Source organism: Aptenodytes patagonicus, chromosome 15, assembly GCF_965638725.1.
Source record: "Aptenodytes patagonicus chromosome 15, bAptPat1.pri.cur, whole genome shotgun sequence".
In the NCBI taxonomy this organism is placed as follows: Eukaryota; Metazoa; Chordata; class Aves; order Sphenisciformes; family Spheniscidae; genus Aptenodytes; species Aptenodytes patagonicus.
In genome coordinates this window covers 14,843,360-14,864,347 of record NC_134963.1, presented here as the reverse complement: position 1 = coordinate 14,864,347, position 20,988 = coordinate 14,843,360, and the positions used below count along the sequence as shown (strand labels likewise).

General features: G+C 41.9%; 1 protein-coding gene across 1 annotated transcript in view; it reads left to right on the top strand.

The window, feature by feature from the left end:
• Positions 1–7,136: 7,136 nt before the first annotated feature.
• The window catches only part of MED13L (mediator complex subunit 13L), a 206,036-nt gene continuing 192,184 nt past the window's right edge, over positions 7,137–20,988 (top strand). The window contains exon 1 of the mRNA XM_076353034.1: positions 7,137–7,285. Coding sequence (XP_076209149.1) covers positions 7,214–7,285 — 72 coding nt within the window. The 5' untranslated portion in view covers positions 7,137–7,213. The remainder of the gene's footprint in view (positions 7,286–20,988) is intronic.

Below are 20,988 nucleotides of genomic sequence, written 5' to 3'. Positions count from 1 at the left end.
TTGGTAGTTGCCTTTGCAAGATCTTGCTGGCCAGTTCTCTCTATACTGAAACTTGTACCACTTACACCGTAAGTTCTCAAAGGCCTCCGTGACACACAGAGCGTTCTCATTCTTTTTTTAAAGAAACAAGTGAAAACTTGCTACCACAGCGATAGCGTTTTGACTGTCAAATGGGACGACATATAAGAGACTGCCTAAAGCTTTATTTTTGAATCTTATCTATTACTATTTTCAACAACTTTTATTTTTAGCATTACGTTTTCTTGAAAGTAACGGTTTGCATTTTGCTATTTGCTTCATCCCTGCCAGTTATACCTGAAATGTCATCTAAATATCACCATGATGTGGGAAGGAAATAAATCTACTTCTCTGCTCCTGAACTGTTTTTATCCTTCCATCCAGAGCCACGTTTCTAGAGACCTTCCTTGTCTTTTCTTGAATTCACACGGCCAGATTTAGCCATCCTTTTTTCCTGACTCCCTCACACTTCCATCACTAGTAAAGGCACCGTGCTACTAGTACTACTCTTTATAACTAGTCAGGCACCTTTGGCGCCGTCCTTCCTTTCACTGTTCATTCCTCTGTTCATACTACTCTTCACCGCTCTCACTCAACTCCTGCTGCTACTTCATCCATAACAGTAAGAAATGACCTTTTCTCTTTCTAGACAGTAAAAGACCTTGTCTGGGCTCCTAGTGCCTGCCACGGCTTGCTTTCCTGCCTCTCTTCTATCTTTTACAATCCAGAGAACAAGGAGCTACTAAGATAATTTGTCTGTTTTTTGATAAAAATATAGGAGCACTTTCTTTTAACTCCATGTACAGCTTTACGTCTGCTTCACCAGAGTAAGCTTAAATGTCTCATTCTTGTCATTATGACTCACCTATTAACTTCAACTTTTTCTCTTTTCAGTTTCTGAATGATATGACCTTCAGTTAATCTAAGTCCTCTACAATAGTTTGCAGATTTCTTTCAGCATTATCTTGTAGGTGTGAAAAACTTCCCAAAACTGGCTTTCCAGGTCCTTTTATCTTTCCTCAAACTGCTCCTTAATAAGTACCGTTAGTCTAGTATTCATATGAGCAAATAAAATATAATTTTCAGGGAATTTTCATGTGTATAACTCTCAAGAGGTATGTTGAAACACTGACCTCTGCCATGGGTGTGCTTTTCTGAACCCCCACACAATCCTGACCCTGAAACAGTTGTGCCCTGTGAGAAGCTTGTTCCCGTAAGTAGTCCCAGTGACATCAACAGACTTAGTCAACTGAAGCTATTTATTTGTGAAAGGCATTTGCAAAATCCCTGCGGTATAACTATTGTGGGGTCTAGCATCACATCTGGCAGTAGCCTACATTTGGTCTTTTCTTCATCCTGGAAAAGGAAAAGAAACAGAAACTCCGTGAAGTCTGAGCAGACAGTCCCTGCTGCCGTTGATTGTCGAAGTTCAATGCTTAGATACTGGTGACGGTAGCAGTATAAAAATCTCAGATAGCATCAGCTGGGGAGGTTTGCAGTCATATGGAATGTGTTTGACTTGCTTTTGTGCACTGTAAAATAATCCATGTAATTAATTTTGATTAAAAATATGCTTAGGTTCTATAGATATTTTCTATAGTTAGGGGTGATTGTAAACAGACTACGTGGATCTATCTTGCAGTATTTATTGATAACGATGGTGAGCAAGGGTGACAATTCAAAGACCACAGTCTAATCACTAGCAGGACTTAAGCTATGGGCCACATGAACAACTTGTCTACAAACGAATCTTTTACTTATGTATTTATTTTCCTCTTAGATAGAAGCACCCATCCCTTCAGAAAATCAGTATCTTGGTTTAAAACTCAGGTAATTTTTTATCTTTACGAGGAATAAATAAACTTACTAATGTAGCCATTCCTGTATCTTAATAAAATTAAAATTAAAATGTTTGTTTACAGGCAATCTGTACATTATCAGTTTTTTTTGTTTTTGTTTTTTTTTTTTTAAAAAGAACTCTTTAGTATGGATTTAATGTGTGAAATTTTTTTATTATTTTTTATGTTAAAGTTAGATGCTGTTTATTTCTTCATGCCAGGGAACAAGTTTGGGTTTTTTGGGTTTTTTTCCCTCTTAAGTCTTTAATTTGTGGAAGTAAAGGGTTTTGGTTTAAAACCAAAATCATTACGAGTTCTTATTTATAAACGCTTGAACAAAAAAATGTAATTACTGGATCAATTAAAAAACACTTAAAAAATTAGTGCAATGTCATAAAAAGTAAACAATAAGACCACTGGAAACATACCTGAAATTAGGCTGTTCATCTGCACTATATTACAAGAACATGCAATAACGAACTACATAAAACATGGACAAAGAACTTGAGTTTTAGTAATCGTCAATGAAATTACTAACTTGAGTAGGATTTATTTAAGAGCAACTGAAGAGCAGGAGGGAAACTATTATTTTCTTTGTTGCTTTTTGGTATGTAGAATAGTTAAAGACCATTTGCTTGTATTATATTCATAATTTGGGTCTCATATCATTCTCCCCCACCCTATCCTTTCCATTACTGGGTATTGTAGGCAACTGGAGAGGAAAATTTAGAAAACACTAAAAATGACTTGATTAAATTTGACACAAGACAATCATTACTTATAGTGCCAAAGCTGGAATTTGTGCTAGTGAATAACCATGTCTAACTCAAATACGTGGAAAAATACATTTTACCTAGAAATGAGTTGTCTTTGACATGAAATGTCAAACACTGCTGCTTTCTGACACTGACAAAACTTGGCTGAACTCCAGTTCTGCTACTGGTGTAAGAAGGGCCAAACTCTCCATACCCAGAGCTGGGAGAGCCCTGTCTGAATCTAGTGCTCAGGCCAGTTGTATTCCTCGAGTAAATACTCTTTTCATAAATCGGAGGTACTTGAAAGTACAGCAAAGTGGACATACTTTAAGACAAAATAAACCCAAGCAACTGCTTGACATTCTGGCTTTGCTTTAGCCTCCTGACATCTTTGTTTCTTCCTCCATGTTTAGTTTGAAGCATAAGCAACACCTGCTGGTGAAAACAAAGTCTACGAAACTGCTGAGCCATCCTCCTTGAAGAACAGGTTTGATCATTACTGTAAGCTCGGGGTAGGTTGTTCTAGAATAAAATAAGCTTGCCTATCACTATTTGGGCTAATTTTGTAAGGGTCGGTAACTGGCTCCTTCCCAGAGTGCTTATCAGCTCTGTACGGTGAAGGCTCAGTGTGACCCAGCTGATCTCCAGGAGCCTGGAAACCCTGTGCTGCGTCTGAGTTTTGGAATTGCAGCTTGCAAGTTAATACATTGGCAGAATTAATTAAGAAGTTCCCGTATCTTGCGACTACGGAAAAATGGTTATTTTGTTAATGTTATTGTTCGTGTTCATTGATCAATTTTTAAAGAGAAGTAAAAGAAAACAAGGAATAAAACTTGAATACCCTTGAGTTGGGAAACATGTTCCACCACATACCATCTAGGATAATTATGCATGGGCAAGTGTCACTTGTGTATGATATCTGTAAGTGGAACAATTTCTGTTGTAAGTAACACTATTGTCAGAAGTCGGCAAGGGAACTTTCCTGGTTTGGTACTGTGAAGTGAATGATTAGACTGTAATGATTTCTCTTGTCTATGATCGCTGAACATAATATGAAGTCAAGTAACTGGCAAACTACTTAACGAGATGCTATCTTTTTTCAGTTTAAAAAAAAAGTGAACTTTGCAGTGCAAGGATGTGGTCAAAGTGTTTGACCGGTAGCCTGTCACAAATGCGAGCAGCAGCCCTTCAACTTCAGAACATTGACCCATTACAGGTAATTTAATTATACTAAAAGATTTTTAATTTAAGGAGTAGTTAACGTTCATAAGAATCCTGAAAATTGGCGAAAGCAGCACGGTGTGAGTATATTAACATTTCTCTCCATGAAAATGGATCTGAATCATGTGTTAGACCCCACATTTTCATGAGAAAATCGAGCATAAGTCATCTCTACTTGAAAGATCCAGAAGAGGAATGCTGACAACTGGAAATACCATTTGGAGGGTAAGCAGCATGTGGAAGAAACGTGAATTCTGCAGTTTCTAATTCTGCACAGTATTGTTAGTTTTCTCTGGGATAAGTAATAACGTGATTCTCAATTTCAAAATATTTCTATAAGAAGAAAATAATTTTTTCATGACAAGGGATGTTCTTTTATTCCAGAAATAGAAAGGATACTTCATCAAAGGGTTTGTTGTACCCTAGGCGTCGTTTAGTGGTAGGATGGATAACTGATGCCGCAGTGTATTTACAAAGAACTGTACTATTTTAATGCGGAAGGATGTGTTTTTTGGTTGGTTAATACACAATTGCTTGACATATTTACAAGTGTCAGATTGTGTTCCCTGTTTATAAGACTTGTTGCCAAAAAGGAGGGGAGTAATATGGTCCAAAGTACTCCCCTGATTCTGGAGCGCCAGGCTGTAGCAAGTGATTTCCAGACTATGGCAGTTTGGCTTCTTTGTCAGCTTTGCTCCTTACCAGTTTGGGGCTTTTACAGCATCTTTGTGCCACTTTGATTCTCCTAGATGAACTAAGGAGGATAAAAGTCTCTCCCTAGGGTGAGTCTAGGCTTTGTTTGGCTGACTGATAGGTGTAAAAAAATAAATACATTGCAATTGTAACTGAATGTATTTGATTTGTGTGTTTGAAAACATTTTCCCTCTTGCTAATGCAGGCCCAGTCTTTGCAAGACAGAGTTCCTGTTCGGTGTGACAGTGAAGGGAACGGGGCATGATGGATCGGATTTGTCAGACGAAGAATGCACGTGGTAAGAACACCGGTCTTGGTGGAAATTTTCTTTTGGCCTAAATTCTATCTATCGCTCTGCGTACGTAATTTAGCTAAATGGCTGTGATGCTTGTTTGTGTTAGAGATTTGTTACCATGAGGTAAGTACAAACAAACTCCATTCAGTCATTGGAATAGATGCTAATCTTAATTTATTGCGAAGAAAAGTAAATTGCAAAAAAGATGTCTAAGTAAGATTAAAATCATGACAAGGAAAGCTGCCATTGAGCACAGAGGGAGAACTTTTTCCACTGAATCAGATCACTGAAAACACGCTACATGTCTGTATTAAAGCTTAAGCTGAATTGCTAAACAACCGTCATCCTTTAAGCAGCAATATTTGCTTTGTATCACCTGTGGAACACTCCTGTCAGTGGGAAACTCAGGCAGGTGAGCTTTAATCTGCCTGAGCAGATCAGGCTCCCACTGGTTAGGATCCAAGGGTCGTTACGAACAGTGAAAAAATTATTTGTTATGAATTACGTATTTTAAACAAAGTATTTAATATTTATTGTTATTTTGTGTCTATCCTTTCTCCTTCTCCCGACCATGGCTGTTACAGGAATGAGTTTCATTTGTTTATTTAACTCAGGTATTTTCGAGTTCCTTTTATAAAAAAATAACTATACACAATGTCTTAGAAGCGGTTTCTAATGGAACGAATGCGAAGTCGTGTTTTACGCGCTCTGCAGAACTTGGGCTTGAACTTGACTTTTAAAGGGGAGCTCTCGGGGGGGAACGCCCCGACTTAAAAATTGGAATAAATACGTTTCGAAGCCAGTTTTAAACGACTTTGAAAATTCGCAGGTGCCGCGGAAAAACCCGTCGGACGTTTCGCGGTGCGAACTGCAGCGCGGAGGCGAAGCGCAGCGGATCAACAGATGGGAGCGGGCTCGGGCTCGGGCGCGGCCGGCGGCTCCGCCGCTGCCCCGCCGCCGCCCCCGCCCCGGACAGCTTCTTTTAAATCACATCTTCTGGCGGCGAGTGCCCCGAGGCGCGGGGCGGCCGGGCCGAGCCGAGCCGAGGCGAGGCGGGGACGGCAGGCGAGCGCCGAAGGCAGGCGCGGCAGAGCCCCCGGGCCGCCGCGCCGGCAGCGCCAGCAACGAGCGAGTTCGCCCCGTCCCAGGCGGCGGAGGGCGGGGCCCGCTCCCCGGCCAGCGCCGTCTCCGGCGGCCCCCGGGAGCGGCGCGGCCCCCGGCGCGGGCAGCCGGGCCCCGCCGGCCGCCGCGGCCTCCCCCGGCGCCGCCGCAGCGCCCGCCCTCGCCGCGCTCCCGCGCGCCCCCAGCGGCCCGGCGGGCGCCGCCGCGGCGGAGGGAGGGGCCGGGGGGAGCCCCGGCGCCGGGCCCCCGCCCTCCGGCGCGCGTCACGTGGGGCGGCGGCGGCCAATGGCGAGGCGAGCTGCGCCTGGCGGCCGCCATTGCTGTCAGAGTGGAGAGAGGCAGAGGCGAGTGTGTGAGGAGGAGCGGGTGAGCGGGGCCGCTGGGCGGGCAGCGCCAGGCGGAGGGGGGCGAGGACGGGCAGGGACAGCGCTCCCTCTCTGGGCCGGGGCCGCCGCCCGCCGCCCGCAGCACCGGGAGCCCCGCACGGAGCGTAAACAAGGCGGCGGCAGCGGCGGCGGCAGCAACAGCAGGAGGAGGAGGAAAACACCATCCACCCACAGCCAGCGGCGGCAGCAGCGAGGGGCGGCCGGGCGGGGAGGGGAGGGGACACGGCCTCCGCCGGCACGCGAGACAGCGCCCCCCGCCCGCCGCCGCCGCCACTGCCCGGGGCCGGGACCGGGACCCTCCCCCGCCCCGCCCCGCCCGGCCCGTGTCCCGCGGGGGCCGCCGCCGGGCCGCGAGAGGAGACCCTCCCCTCTCCTTCCCCTCCGCCCTCCGCCGCAACGTGTGCCCTGGCCGGGGGGGGGCCAGACCTGGACGCGGAAGGAGGGCCCCGGGCCCCCCCCCCCTTCTTCTCTTCGCCCCGGCGGTGCTGAGGCGGCCCGGAGGACCGGAGAAGGCTTCCCCCCTCCCGCTGCGTGCTGAGGCGCTTGGACCGCGACGCCCCCGCGCCCCGCCGGAGAGGGCCCCCGCCAGACCGGCCCGCGCGGCTCGAGGATTACCCGGCCGGGGACGGGTAGAGAGGATCGCGCCCGCCCCGTCCTCGGCGCCCGCCCGGCGGCCGGGCCGCCCCCCCCCGCCCGCGGCGCGCCCCCTGCCGGCCGCGCTCCCCCGCTCCGCGCGGGCCGCCCGCGGCGAGGGGCCGGACCGCGGCTGCCGCCCCGGCCAGCGGAGGCGCGGGCCGCACCGAGGAGTGCCTGCTGCTTCTCCCCCCCCGCCGGGCCCGTCTCCTCAGACATGCCCCGCTCTGGCGGCCGGGCTCGCCGAGGATCATGACTGCGGCGGCGAACTGGGTGGCGAACGGGGCCAGCCTGGAGGACTGTCACTCGAACCTCTTCTCGCTGGTGAGTGCCCGGGGGTGGGGAACGGCGGCTCCGGCCGCGGCTTAAACGGGCGCTCCGCTGCACAGCAAGTTTGCCGGTTGGGTGCAGCTGCCAGGGGCTTTATAGTCAGGGCCCGTGGGGCTGCTCCTCCGCTGGCCCCTCCCCCGGCCCGGCTCCCCGTGTTTATTTTGCTCTTTAACGTGGTTTGCTGCGGGTGTGTGTATTGCTCTCACGGCTGCGCTCCTCCGAATAGGAGAGCGTAGAGGCAACGGATCGTGTGTCCCCTGCATGTGCGACCATCTTCTCCGGTAAACAGTCTTTTCTCCCCGCCTCCCTTGGCACTCCGTGCCCTGTGTGCTTTGTGCCTACCGAACTGTGAGGTTTTTCTCTCCTTTCACAATGACAAACGCCATTTCAGCAGCAGCGAACAGTCATGTAGTGTGATTGTCTGTCGGAGTTACGCTCTGGGCTCTTGTGACTACATGTCAGCTGTTGTTACAGCACGGTCTCCTCTTTGCGTAGATCGTGCCTGGGGGCAAGAGATAACACCCCCCCCTCCCCTCCCCCCAAGCCTTTTAGTTTTTTCTTCTCTGAAGGAAAACAGTGGCTGAAAATGTAGTATGCTGGATAGCTTCTTTGCATAGATGCTGTCTACCCATCTTACTGGTAATTGACAACTTCCTACTCGTATTGTGTGGTTTAATGTTGCAGAAATTATGGTATCAGTTTTGGCTAGCTACAGATCTGTAATTTAAATTTAAAACAAGAAAAGAATTTGTTTCCGTGTAAGGGCAAAGTCATTTGGAGATACCGTGCTTTATTTTACCTGACATATATAGGAACATTATCCCTTCTGGCTGGGCGACAGCTGAGTGAGCGAGAGGACTGTTTGATCATCAGGAGCCTTCTAGTGCTACCAGGGATAGTGTCAGAGGGAAGGAGGGACTTTTTTTAGTGCATGGTATGGTATAGTTGAAACAAAAACTTGTAATGTGAGTTTGGGGATAGTGTGTGTGAAAGATTTGTGGTAGATACCCCCTCCCCGCATCAGAGCTCTGCCAGAACTGGAGGTGGGTGCATATGTTGTTCTTTTTCTAATAGGAAGAGACTGTTGTTAGCTCTCTTACAGGAATTTAGGGGGAAAAAAAAGAAAATTAATTAAAAATGCAAATCATCAAGCTCTTTGTTTTAGGTTTTTTACCTTTTATTGCTGTATGTTCATTATTTTACCTCTTTTTTTTAATGTACCTATGTTTGGTTTTTATTTTGCTCATACCTATTAAGAATCAGGGACAAGAGCCATAGTCACTTACGCTGCTAGGAAACTGATCCCGAGATTCTTCCGTGAAAATAAGTGCAGTTCTTACTTTGGCTTTTTATTGAACTGTTAGGTTATATAAGTCTGTATCTATGCTTCTGTTTGACGTTTTCTGATATTTATAAATATATAGCAGTGCTATATGTATCGAGATGCAGGAATTGTTATGGTGATTTTGGATACACTGCTCTTACCCAGTAAGAAAAAGAAAACAGCAAGCATGAGGGAGACAATTGTATCTGATGGTAAGAGCAAGGTAGTGAACGGTTTGTCCTTTACGGAAAGAGAGTTGTGAAGTCCCCATTTATTAATGGAGAATTGAGTAGAGGGTTTTTGAGACGCATAACTTTTCATGTAGCTGCAATCTGAAAATCTGTCCCTGGTAAAAATAATTGTTGGCGTGCGATTAGCATAAATTATAAAGTGAAGTTATTTCATAGTTATTGTGGTTTGGTCTCTTTTTATTCCACCTTACTAGACTAAGGAAATATTAAATTTTAAATGGGCCTGTAATATCATTGAAAAAAGTTTAGCAAAATTCTTTTGCAAGTGGGTTTAATAATAATAATGAGTTTAATGTGCAACCCTTTAATCTCCTGTGTAATTTTGTGGGAGCTATCCATACCTGTAATGTGGTGCTATGTGTGAAACTGTAGTGTTTTTATTGTTTTCTAGTTCTACTTGCAAAAAAAATTTCAAATAAAGTAGTATTTTTTTTTTTAATATAGCATATATACAAACACACAGTAACTATTAGGGTGATTTATTTTAAATTACATTAGTATTTGTTAGGATTTATGTATCAGTGAAAGATATTGAGTAAGGAAATACTGACTGGAAATACGTGGCCAACACCACTGACCCTTTAACCTCAAATTGTCATACTCATTTAAAAATTTATGAAGTGTTAAAGCTACAGTAGTCTGGATTACTAATTGGAGAAACTTTTGCTAATCGTTTACTTTTTCAGTGCAACGCAACAAAAACAAGCACAAACTAAATCAACTGTTGTTGGGAATTCATTAATTCTTTAGGAGTGAAGTGGATTACAAATCTTAAACTGATTCTGCTGCTAGAAGTTGACAATTAAATTTTTTTATCGCAGGCTTTGTTTTGGGTGTGAATCAAAAAGAAACGTTCTTGACTGGAGAATTACAGTTCTGAAATAGTCATAATCTACTGTGATTCTGTTTGTTTATGTTCAAGTAATATTTCTTCCCACAAACACTTGTTTTGTTTAAGAAGGAACGGTATCTCTCCACCCCAGAAAAGCCAGAGCTCTGTGGTGAGTCTGGTTGCTGTAGTGGATTCCGGTTGGTTTAACAGTTCATGATTTCTAGCTTATTTTTCTGTTGACTGTAGACAGTCTTTAGAGAGAGGCTAGGTACCACTGTTTCTTCTGAATCTTTTTACGGAAAATGTTTTCTAAAAGCTTTTAGTAACCGATTCTCTTTTATCAGCGATGTCCAGAAAGTATAGAGGTCCTTAGTGTTCTTGGCTCAAAATACTTCACGTGAGGGGAGGGCACAGTCTTAAGTTAAGGTTTTAAAGTTAGCTTTGAATGTCCAGATGCTGAGTGTGATCTCAGGCTTGCACAGTTGGGTTTCATGAAGTGTCCCTCTGGACGTAGTGACGCAAAGGTCTGTTGTCTGTATTGTCTGTTGCTCTATAATGAAGCAGGAATTCAGTGCCATTCTAGAAAATGGGTTAATGTTTGTACGCTCTGTCAGGCAAAAAAAAGCCACAAACAACCTACGCAAAGAAATCTAGAATTTTACTCTAAATGTAAAGCATTTCTTAGGAAGATGATATAAGGGCCAGTTTGCATATTTGTCATCAGAATACACCTCGGATATAAACTTGTCTATACTGGCATACACATCAGATTAATAGGCTTGCTCATTAAAAATACACTTTCTGTCTGAAATGGCTATGTTTCTAACGCAGCAGTAGAAGAAATTATATTTATCCTAACTCTGTTTTTACGGTAGTCAACATGTCTGCTGCTGCTTCTGAAAAAGAATGTCTGTTTATCAAAACAGTATTTAATAAGCAATTGTTAAGGGCCAGTTTATTTAAATACTAATTAAGAGTTGTCTAATAACTATTTAGAGCCAAAATGCTCTGAGGTAATACGCTTTGTATTAAAACTTCAGACCCAGCTGGCAAACAGTCTTCCTATGAATAATCCTTAATCATAAAAGTAGTCTTACTGAAATGAATTAGATTTTTCCTGTGAGTAAGGGTTAATCATATGACGGTGAGGGCTTGCATGAAGTATGAAGATGTTTCCTCAGCTGTCTGGCTTAGCTGCTGTGGTGGATCCAAGGCACAGGTCAGTCTCTGAAAATTGGGATGAAGTTGCATAATGTTTCATATGCTGGAGCTGGAAAAAAGAGTACGGCAAAGGGTGTCAGGAATGACCTAAAATTTGGAGTAGCTTTCATGTGGTGAAAGATTAGATACTGTAGGAGTAGGAGTCTTCAGCCTGGGAAAGACACGGTTGTGTTCTTGGAAAGTGAGACCTATTTATAGAGGACTTTAGAGAAGCTGGTATGGAAGATGTTGTGAGTACTTGTTTAAATGCGTTCTTGCAGAAACCTGCTGCCAGAAAGGTCAGGTTAGTAGGAACTGTATCTTTGTTCCAGTTAATGTTCAAAGGCAAATTTACAAACTGTAAAGGTCATTGCTGCTGTTAGTTTTTTCCAGTTCGCAAACAGGCACAGAAGTTGTTGCCTTCGATCAGTGAGTTTTGTTGCCATTTTCATAACGAAACTGAAAGGAGTCAAGGAAATCTGAGATGGCATTTGAATTATTTTCTTAAAGCTTTTTCATGGCATCAGAAAGTGAAGATTAGGAATGCAGAGATTGCTGGTGAGGTGCTCTTTGGCGTTGCATAATTGTCAATAAAGGACTTCATAGTAAATGGTTGATTGCCCAACTAAATCCATAAGTAGTAGTAAATTAACTGGTAGTCGTTCTTGCTTATTGTATTATCATAAATGCAGTGCTCCAAGCAGTAGGCTGTTATTTTGGCATGCGGGATGTTAGATCACTACATAGTAGATACCTTCTTTGTTTGTTTGAAATTTTATGTGAATTTACGTATGCGTATGTATTTAAGAAATGGAATTAACCTCTCCAGTTTTCCAAAAGTATTTGATTTTTTTAGTTATCTTTATCCTGAATTTTATTAGGTAACAAGATAGAAGTAGAAAAATTACATTAGAAAGCTTGCTCGCTTGCTGCTAATAAAAGATTATTTCAGGTTTTAAATCACTTCAGCAGTAGGCTTTTATTATGTCCTGTCAGAGTATTCGATAGTTTAATGATATCTACTAGGGTGTGAGTTTGAAGAAAATAGACCCAGATTGGGATGGAGCGACATTGTTAGCTTGCCCAGCTTTGGGAGTGGAATTAATGAACCTGTGTTAGGTAACTAACCTCTTCTGAATGTTGCACAAAGAAAATTAGGTGCGCAGGAGTGACATTTGCAGTTTGAGACAAAGCATGCCGAAGAATCCCAAGCTAGCCACTAAGAAATATTTGAGCGAGGTTTTCTTGAAATCCTGATTATCTTCTGAATGTACACATACACTGGGGCTGTGAATCCTTCTCCAATGACTGTGTTCTGACTTTGGTGACAACCCGAGTCCTTTGGTGAGACGGGTATTGTGAACATCAAGATTAAGAAAATACTCAAATATTAGGCTGATGTATTAAAAAAAAAAAAATTCTAGGTAACTACATCTTAAGAATCATGATTTTCACTTGCTGTAATACTGTCTGAAAACACATATTTCTGGATTTTTCTATGTAATTAGTGCAGTATTGACATCATAACCCCAGTTCTCAAGCCCCTCCAGATTCACTTGATCTTGAATTCTTTTCCCCTTCTGCTTCTGAGAGCACTTCCTCAGGTGAAAGAGCGTAAAGAAGGAACTCTTTAATCCTGTATATAGACATTTCTTCTATTATTTTCCTTCTTGACAATGCAGTTTTTTTGAAAAAATCTAAAGAAACTGAAATTTTTGAACTATAGTGGTGGAAAAAAAAATTGTGATGCATATGAGATGTATCTGCTGAATGTGTTAGCTTGATTAACTTTGGTCACTCGATGAAGAGGGAATTGTTATGGATTTTGTTTTCATTTTTTTAATCTCTATTCAGAAATGTTATGCCTTGGTAAAGGGGTGCGTGTGTGCAGATGTGCTGCTTTTTAAATACCTAAAAAATTCAACGTTACTGGAATGTTATACTTTGTATTAAGTTGAACGTCTATGCGTGTTTGAAGCTTTCTGTTTACTGGACAAGAATGCTTAACCTGTTGCCTCCACTTTTTCCTTGATCAGTATAGGGAATTACACCCACCCCCCCAGTCTTCACTTTTACTGCCTTGGTTATGGCAGCATCCTTTTATTGGGGTTTGACTAAAACATCCCTGCTCATATATCAAGAATGCTGCTACAAATTTTCTCTCGCATCCTGTGGCTGGGACCATGTGGCACCTTTCTGCATTCTTTCATTGTCTTCCCTTGCTGGTACATCTCCTCAAAGTTACTGTGCTTTCACTTCCAAAGCCTTGAGTCCCATTCCTTCTCTGCCTTTTGTTTTTCATTCAGTACTGACTCCTGACTCTAATATACACCAGGATCATCAAGTTATGTATTAGTATCTTTTGGGGTTTTTTCTAGTTGTTCCTTTGTATTTGTGGAAGGTTACCAGTTGACGGCCACAGACTTACTACATTGCTGTCCTACACACCCTTTTCCTGAACTTGTTTGTGGGATCCTGCAGACAACCTAATAACACTGAATTGGTAGTTGGTCTTTTCAGACTGTTGCCTTTAAGGCTGACAAGTACAGTTTTTTATATTCTTTCACGTCTGTGTGTATTCATTTACTGTTCTGTGGGCGAGTAGTGCACTTTTTTTGTGTAGAGTCTAGCACAGTGGGATTTGCGACTTGTTGGTGCCATAGTAACACAAATAATATGAAAAAAATACCGCTCTGACTAGAAGCAAGCTTGTTTTAGTATTATCTTGCCAGTTTTAAAAGTGCACAAGTGTTTTCAGCAGAAGAACCCAAATCAAATCCAGAAGATTTGTTTATATGGAGTATGTATTTACATGGGGGCATCCTTCTTCCTCAGACCAAGCTTTTATACCGCTTTCATTTTAAGTTCTAAGTATTGCTTTAAAAAAATAGGCCTCTGTCCCTCAGTTTCCCGACATCAACTGGTAGTTTCAAAGAGAAACCAGCTAATAAAAATGTTCTGCTCTAACAGACCTCAAAACATTACTAAAACATTGTGTTAGATTCCCTCTGCACACAGTTGTGAAGTATATACTACAGGGATAACAGGCCTGTGATACTAAGAATGACAGCTTGCATCGTTTCCTGCTGTGGCTTCAGCTAGTTACGCAGTCGTGCATTAGTATGATCTAATGCAGTATGATACTGTAAAATGATAATGACGTCTGAACATAAACCGCTTTGATACCATATAGTAAGTTTTAACTTTTCAGATCGGGAGCGTTCTTAGCATTTTACTTCGATGATGTCTGTTTTTTAGTATCTCACAAATCTAAAAGGTTTAAGCAGTCTTTCCTTTGGCTTTTGCTGGGAGTTGTGATTAATTTTGATAAATCCCAACTCTCACTTCCTACTTTAGTCTGTTAAAAAATGTTATTTCTCATTGAGTCGTGTGTGGCTTAATTGACTTTCCTGAACAGAATTGCAGTAGTGCATATAGAAATGGGACTTGAGCTTTTAGTGGCGTTCTCTCTTTTGTTTCTTTGAGACAGGAAATTTTACTGTGTGTTGCTGTTGTATAATGTGCCCCTAGGCAATATTTATGTTTGTGACTAACACAGATGAGCTCAAACATACACAAAGACCTTGTCCCCATACTAAGGAATGTATTTCATCAGCTTATGAAAATGGAGAAAAATGGACAGTCTTCTAAAATGTAATTTTTATTATAAGGTGTGGCATGCTTGTTTCTGTATCACTTCTCATTAGGCACTTACCTCTGCTTTCTTTAGTCAGCCAGTGTTGCAGTGTCGTGTAGTGTACTATTCTTGTTTACGAAAAGAAAATAATACTAACTACAGAATAAAAGGTGGGGTTTTTTTCCTCTCCTTTTTCTCCCTCCCCTTTCACTCTTCTTCCATGCCGTGGTGACCCCAAAAGGATTCATAAGCTCACATTTAAGCCTGGATCAGGGAACTGACCTGGTGAAAAACTTTTCCCCCTTCTCACTCCCTAGCCAGCTCTGTGTACCTCTTACTCCTCTCTCTCCCCACCAAGTTTTGGCAGCGGCCTGGATTGAGGCAAGATCAAAGTGGCCAGGTAACCACAATCTCTGTCTTAGAGAAGGGAATTTAAAGCTTGTTCAGTAAAACTTTATTTAATTCATCTTTTAGTTTTAAAAGAGCTATGCTGTGGTCAGTGCCTCGTTGTTGCCTATTCTTATAGCTCCGTATTTGCACATAAAACACAATATTTCGTGAGAATAGAGGATTGAAAACAAAATTTAGAGCAAAACTGTTCTGTACTTACTGACCAGGCATTGGCAACCTTTGTTTTTTGGTAATGATGCATTCATAGCTAACAGCTATGAGGCATAAGTTTCAAAACGTATTGGTTTGTCGCAGTATAAACCCATGACTCTTTTTCTTATTGGAGTCTCTGGTTTACTAGGAAGTTTTCAAATCTAGCCCAGTGTATCTGCAATCTTTTAGTGTCAGGTTTTTATGAATCTCAGTTCATGTATGTCCATCATATTACTGAATTTTTAGGAGGTTCTGGGTGAGTTATAAAATCCATTCCAGGAACATCTTGTAGCGACTGTGTCAAGTATTTTTATAACAAAATAATACCTTTGCTGAAAGAATAGGTTAATTGTGAAGTTGCTGGCTTCACTTTTAGCCCAGTATTTCTGGTTATTTAATTTTGCATGTGTATTTTAATAAAATTTTGAGTTGAGCTCTCTGTGAATTTCCAGAATTTCCTTCTGGCAGGAGTTGCTGGAGTCTTTGCAGGAATGACGGTAAGAAAGCTGGCAAAAAGGATCTACATGACCAGTCACGTAGTGGATTTATTTACTACTTTCTATATTAAGGAAGATTCATACAAAAGAATTCTTGAGGTGGTGGTTTTCTAAAGAGCTGAGGGATTTTGGCAGACTGCCTAACAATTTGAACTTTATTTGATGTCACTGGTCAAGACAGTGTTGATGTTAAAGAACCAGGGCTGTCTGATTGTATTTCTGCGCTGTTACTACCTTCCTAGCCTGGAGCCAGGAATCTGGGCCAGGGCCCATTTGGGCAGGCAGCATAGTTTGCTTTGCAGGTCAGTGATGGACACACATGTAAAACGACTATGTGAACTGTTCTTGGTATTCACTAAGCAATTCTGCTTCGATGTGGTGTACAAAAATGTTCTAGTTCTGAGCTCTTAAATACAGTTTTTTGTATAAGGGAAGAAAAGGAACTGCATTCTTTAACTCAGTATGCCAGAGTTTACTCTGCTCGGGTTGTTACTTCCTCCAGCCTGCCCCCTTCTTTTTTTTTTTTTCCTGCCCATATGTCAGATTACTTGGTTTGGGAAACATCTGATAGTCCATTGTATGAGTCTGATGTTTGATATTTCCTTCCTCCTTCAGTTAAAAAAAAAAAAAGGTAAAAAAAAAAATTAAAGTTGGGGGAAGAGAGACGATTCCTTCGTTTACTTGCAGATTTGCTTATAATTTGTCTCTCTTGCTGGTGACATGTCTTTTGTCATCTTTTTTCGTGTGTTGGACTACTTTTCTGTAAGAGGGGATTTTTTATTTTGGAAAACGAGTGGTTTCTTAGTTCTGATTCTGTCTTTTTGAAGGGGACTTGCAAACCTAATCATTCACCCTCTCTTAGAGCGAGGGAGGGACTCTTTGGCTAGCAAGTTGCACATTTGTTTGCTTTCTTTTGTGTGTTATCTGAAGCGTGCAGTGGTAGTTTTCATTTTATTATCTGTTCTCAGCCAGCTACTCAGAAGTTAAAATATAATTGATTCCCTTTCATAAAGAAACTGGCTTAAGTGTTAAAGAACTAAGAGGTACTTTTAGCATGCTCTGTAAAATAGCGTCCATCACCTGACCTGCAGGGTAGTTCACTACCTAAACCTAGGGTTTGTTAAAATGAAAAGAAGGTATTCAGTTCCTTCTGTCTCTTGTCTTGGAGATGGCATTTTGCTTCCAGGCATTATACAGCCTACACTGGTATACATTCAGTTCTGACATGGGTAAACTTCATTCCACTTCTTCCCCTCTTCCCCATAAAAACACCCAAACCAAATCAAAATCCACCATGTCTTGTTTTTAAATGCTTTTGTCTGTCTTGGCTTTATTTGGGTAGGAATGTTCTCTGTGCACACAGACAGGTCTTGCCTAGTAGCATCCTCTGCAACCTAGATCCCTACCTGTTCAGTACCTGTTTTGTTGTTCAGATTGGCTCTTCCATTTCCCTTTCTTGTGCATGGTGGTGAGACTCTAGCATGACAACTTCCCGTTTCATGTGTCTGTATTGGTGCAAAAGGCAGTAAGTATGAGTGTGTGGAAGTGCATGGCTATGTGACTTTCAGTCACATGCTGACCTGAGAAGATGTTGCTGCCATCTTTCAGTTTCCTTATATTTTTGTATCTTGAATATTTTTGACTCGAAAGCATTTTTTCAAGTAATGGCTAATCTCAGCCCTTTGGCTTCCAGCCATGCTTATCACGTTACCTTTTTAAATCTCTGTCTGATCAATTTAGTTACAGCCTTTACAGTGGAAGAGAGCTGACGAGCCAGGTGCCAGTTTGGAAGCGTGTACTGAGAATTGCTAAATCAGTTAAGGGACTGGAGACTTGCTAAACAAACCCATTCACTGAAGTAGAAAGATGCTGATGTAACCCAAAGGTCTTCTCTCAAAAGTTCCTTCTTTTGTTCTTTTTTTTTGTTTGTTTTATAATGAATGTTTTAAGAGTTTGTGGAGTAGGTCCTGAGTGACTACTAATGGTTTATTGATGGGCTGACTCAAGGATGGCAGGTCTGAGAGCTATTTTTGAGAGTGATCGTTAATGCTGCTCCTCGTGTGCTGATAAAGGTTTCAAAGATGCCAGTATGGTACCTGGCTAAACCACAGGGCACGGGAACAGCTTTGCTGAATCAGAACAAAAGTCCTTCAAAGTGTCCTGTCTCAACGGTGGCCAGTGGTTGTTTGGCCTGCTGGATTTAATGAAGCGTTGTGTTGGTGCTTATCAGTTTAACAGTTGGTAGTGACAACAATCTGTATTACATGGCTTTTTGTATTTGGGAGGTCACCTAGAGGCTTGCTCTAGCCACTGCTGCAGTTTTTCTGGGAGAAGAAAAGGGGACCCAGAAAATCTGCTGCAAAAGTGTGCTCCCCACCATAAACATTAGCAGTTAGCTGGGGAAGGATATAAGACTAAGTCAAGGACATAGTAATACTTGCCTTGAATAATCTCCCAGGCTCTAGGTATATTTGGTTGAAAGGTTTCTTGAACCAGGTAGATATTTAATAGACAATTTTTAAACTAGTACCTAAGTTTTTATCCTGACACAAAAAGTTTAGCCTTCTCGTTTTGGTTTGAGTCTGCATTCTGCTAATTTAATTTGATACCTGGAAGACACAACCAGCAGCTGTTCTATAGAGACTCTCATAATTTCCCTCTTTTAGACCAAACAATCTCAATCCTTGAATGCTTTTTGTTGTATGGAATATATACTTTTTGAACTCTCTAACTTTTCTGTTTTCTCTACTTCCCGATGTGGGGAAACAAGAACTGCAGTTAGCAACGAAGGTGCAGACCTACATGTGAATCGTGATGGCCTAACAATTTCTGTGTCACCTTCTGCTTCTTTCGTAAGAATTTGTAACATTCTGTTTTGTTTTGCCAACCTGATTTTGCAGTGGACTCTAGGAAGGTACTGTTTCTCTTTCAGTGTGTCAGCGTGTGCTCATTTTCCTTCTGTTGTGTTTTATTTTAATCTTTTATTTTAGTATTTAACCCTGAAATTCTGTGATGGTTGGGATACGTATCAGCAATTTGGGCCTTTTTATCAGATTACTCTTTCTTTTATGCTTGCCACTCAACACTTCTTTGTTGGGAGCTTCTGCATCTGCCAGAACTGCTGAAATTCGAGCATTAATATTGGAGTCCTTTTATATTTTCCACTGGGAAAGATGGTACTTAGTTGCCACCTCAAATTCCTTTTGAGACTAGTCTGACTTTTGTTTCAAAGAAACAAATCTGTTAATCTTCCTGGCTGCCTCCTCTCCCATGTAAGCAGAATCACACTGACATCTAGGAGGGAAGGGGAAATACCTCATTTCTGACAGTACTGTTTACTTTTTAGGCATAACAGCTCATGCTATTAGTTTGTGGTTTTTAATAATGGTATATCTGGACTCTTACTTTAGAAGTATCTTGGTTTTCTGGTCCTCGATACTATGATGTAGTATCTCAAATGTCCCCAGGTACAGAAGTCCATCAGGAGGATGTCTGATAATAGGATTTTGGTTACAGCTAAATCCTTCACTGGGACTCGGCAAAGATAAAAGATGACATACAAATGCCCTGACACTGTTGCTTGTCACAAACAGCTCTGAAGTAGTAGCACTTAGATAATCTGTTCCAGGGGGTATGAAGGAAGAGGGCAGCATGGTATGGAGCAAAGAGATTTATCCAGCAGAAAGCTGTTTCGGGCACGTGTGCTACATGCAGTGATGTGCTCAGTTTCTTGCTGGTTTTAAGAGCAAATGAATGAACAAAACAAAAAAAAAAAGTATTTTTTTTTATCCTTCATTTTTAAAAGTTTGTTAGTGGCTGTTCTTTGTGCTTTGTCCACCCACTTGACTCTGTGCTTATACAAGGAAAGGAATAAAGTCAAATGTGTCATTCTGCTGTTGATCAGTTGCATATTAAGAAGAATGATGCTCAACTCAGTTGATCATTCAGCTCTTTGAAGCACTGAGCATGGCACAGTTTTTCTGTTGGCCACGTGAGGCCTGTTTCAGAATTACGTATTTTTTTTTAATGTGTTGGTTTTTTCACATTCTTGAATTCAGAGTATGAGAAAGTTTGAAGAACTCTGTTTATGCAGTTAGGCAAAGCGATGGGCAGACAAGCATTGCAATAACAGAAATGTCGTTCTGAAGCTGAGCCACGGCTCGTTCCGTGCACGGTAAGAGCTCTCTTCACTGCCATGTGGTTCCTCCCTTTTTAAGGGGCAGAAGGGACAAGCCCTGAGGGAAGGGAACACAAACCATTCCCCCCTTTTTTTAAATGTATAGGATGAAGAGGGGAATGTTAATACACAGTTTAGTAAATGAGCTGATTTCAGGAGACTACACAGGGTTGCGATGGTTGGTTTGTTTTGGTTTTTTAAACCAAGAGAGTTACCGACCTTGGAGTAAAAGATAAGAGAGAGTGTCTTATGCACAGGTGCTTGCTGCTGCTTCAGTCTTACCGTAGAAAGTTGTGCTATCCAAATAGGAATCTTCTCAGAGTGTAGAAATAATATATAGCTATGAAGAAAACTATTTTTTTTTAGTTAAGCAGTCTCCTCTGTTCCTTGATGTGTCTGTCTTTTTTTCTTGCCTCTGTTCTTTCAATTCACTCGACAGGGACTTCGGCAGATGTTACTAAATATTTCATTTCAGTGAGAGTGGGGGACAAGAGTTCCTGTCAGCGTGTGCGTTTGCCTCCCCCATAAGCACACATTGTTACAGAGTATTTTTCAGTCCTCCTGTCTCCGTCCTTTTGTCCTCCCTTCCTAGTGAGGTGTATCAAGATGTCATAAATTTTACCTGGTATTTAAAGGGCTTGAGTAGAGTGTGAAATGCTATTTTGTTGCTGTGTGAGGATGATGTAGTGAAATGAAACACTGTAACCAAAACAGATGGTGCTAATCTTGACTCTGTCTGCAAGATCTTACCGCATTTAATTAAAATGGTGGTGTAATTCCCATGGCACCTTTAACTACAGTTTAAATTCTTGGACTATGAACTAAGGGCTTTCTTATGCAGATTTTTACTCATGTGAGTAGTCCCTAGTATGAGTCTCTAGTGGCTTCAGAATAGCTACTTACTTGAACGAAGCTCTCTAAGATGAGAGTGATAAATAAAACTGGCAAATATATATATATATATATATGGCATCAATGCCATATGCCATTTTTCATGTTCCAATTTGAAGCATAAATTGTAGACTAAAGACACTTAGCATCTACAGTATCCTACATAGAAGCAAACAAAAATCTAGGTTAGAGAAATTGTTTAGATAGCGCCTAACTTCAGAGGCTGGTAAATACACCTTTTTAAGGTACCCTGGACAACTTAACATCTTCACCTTGGTTAGAAGG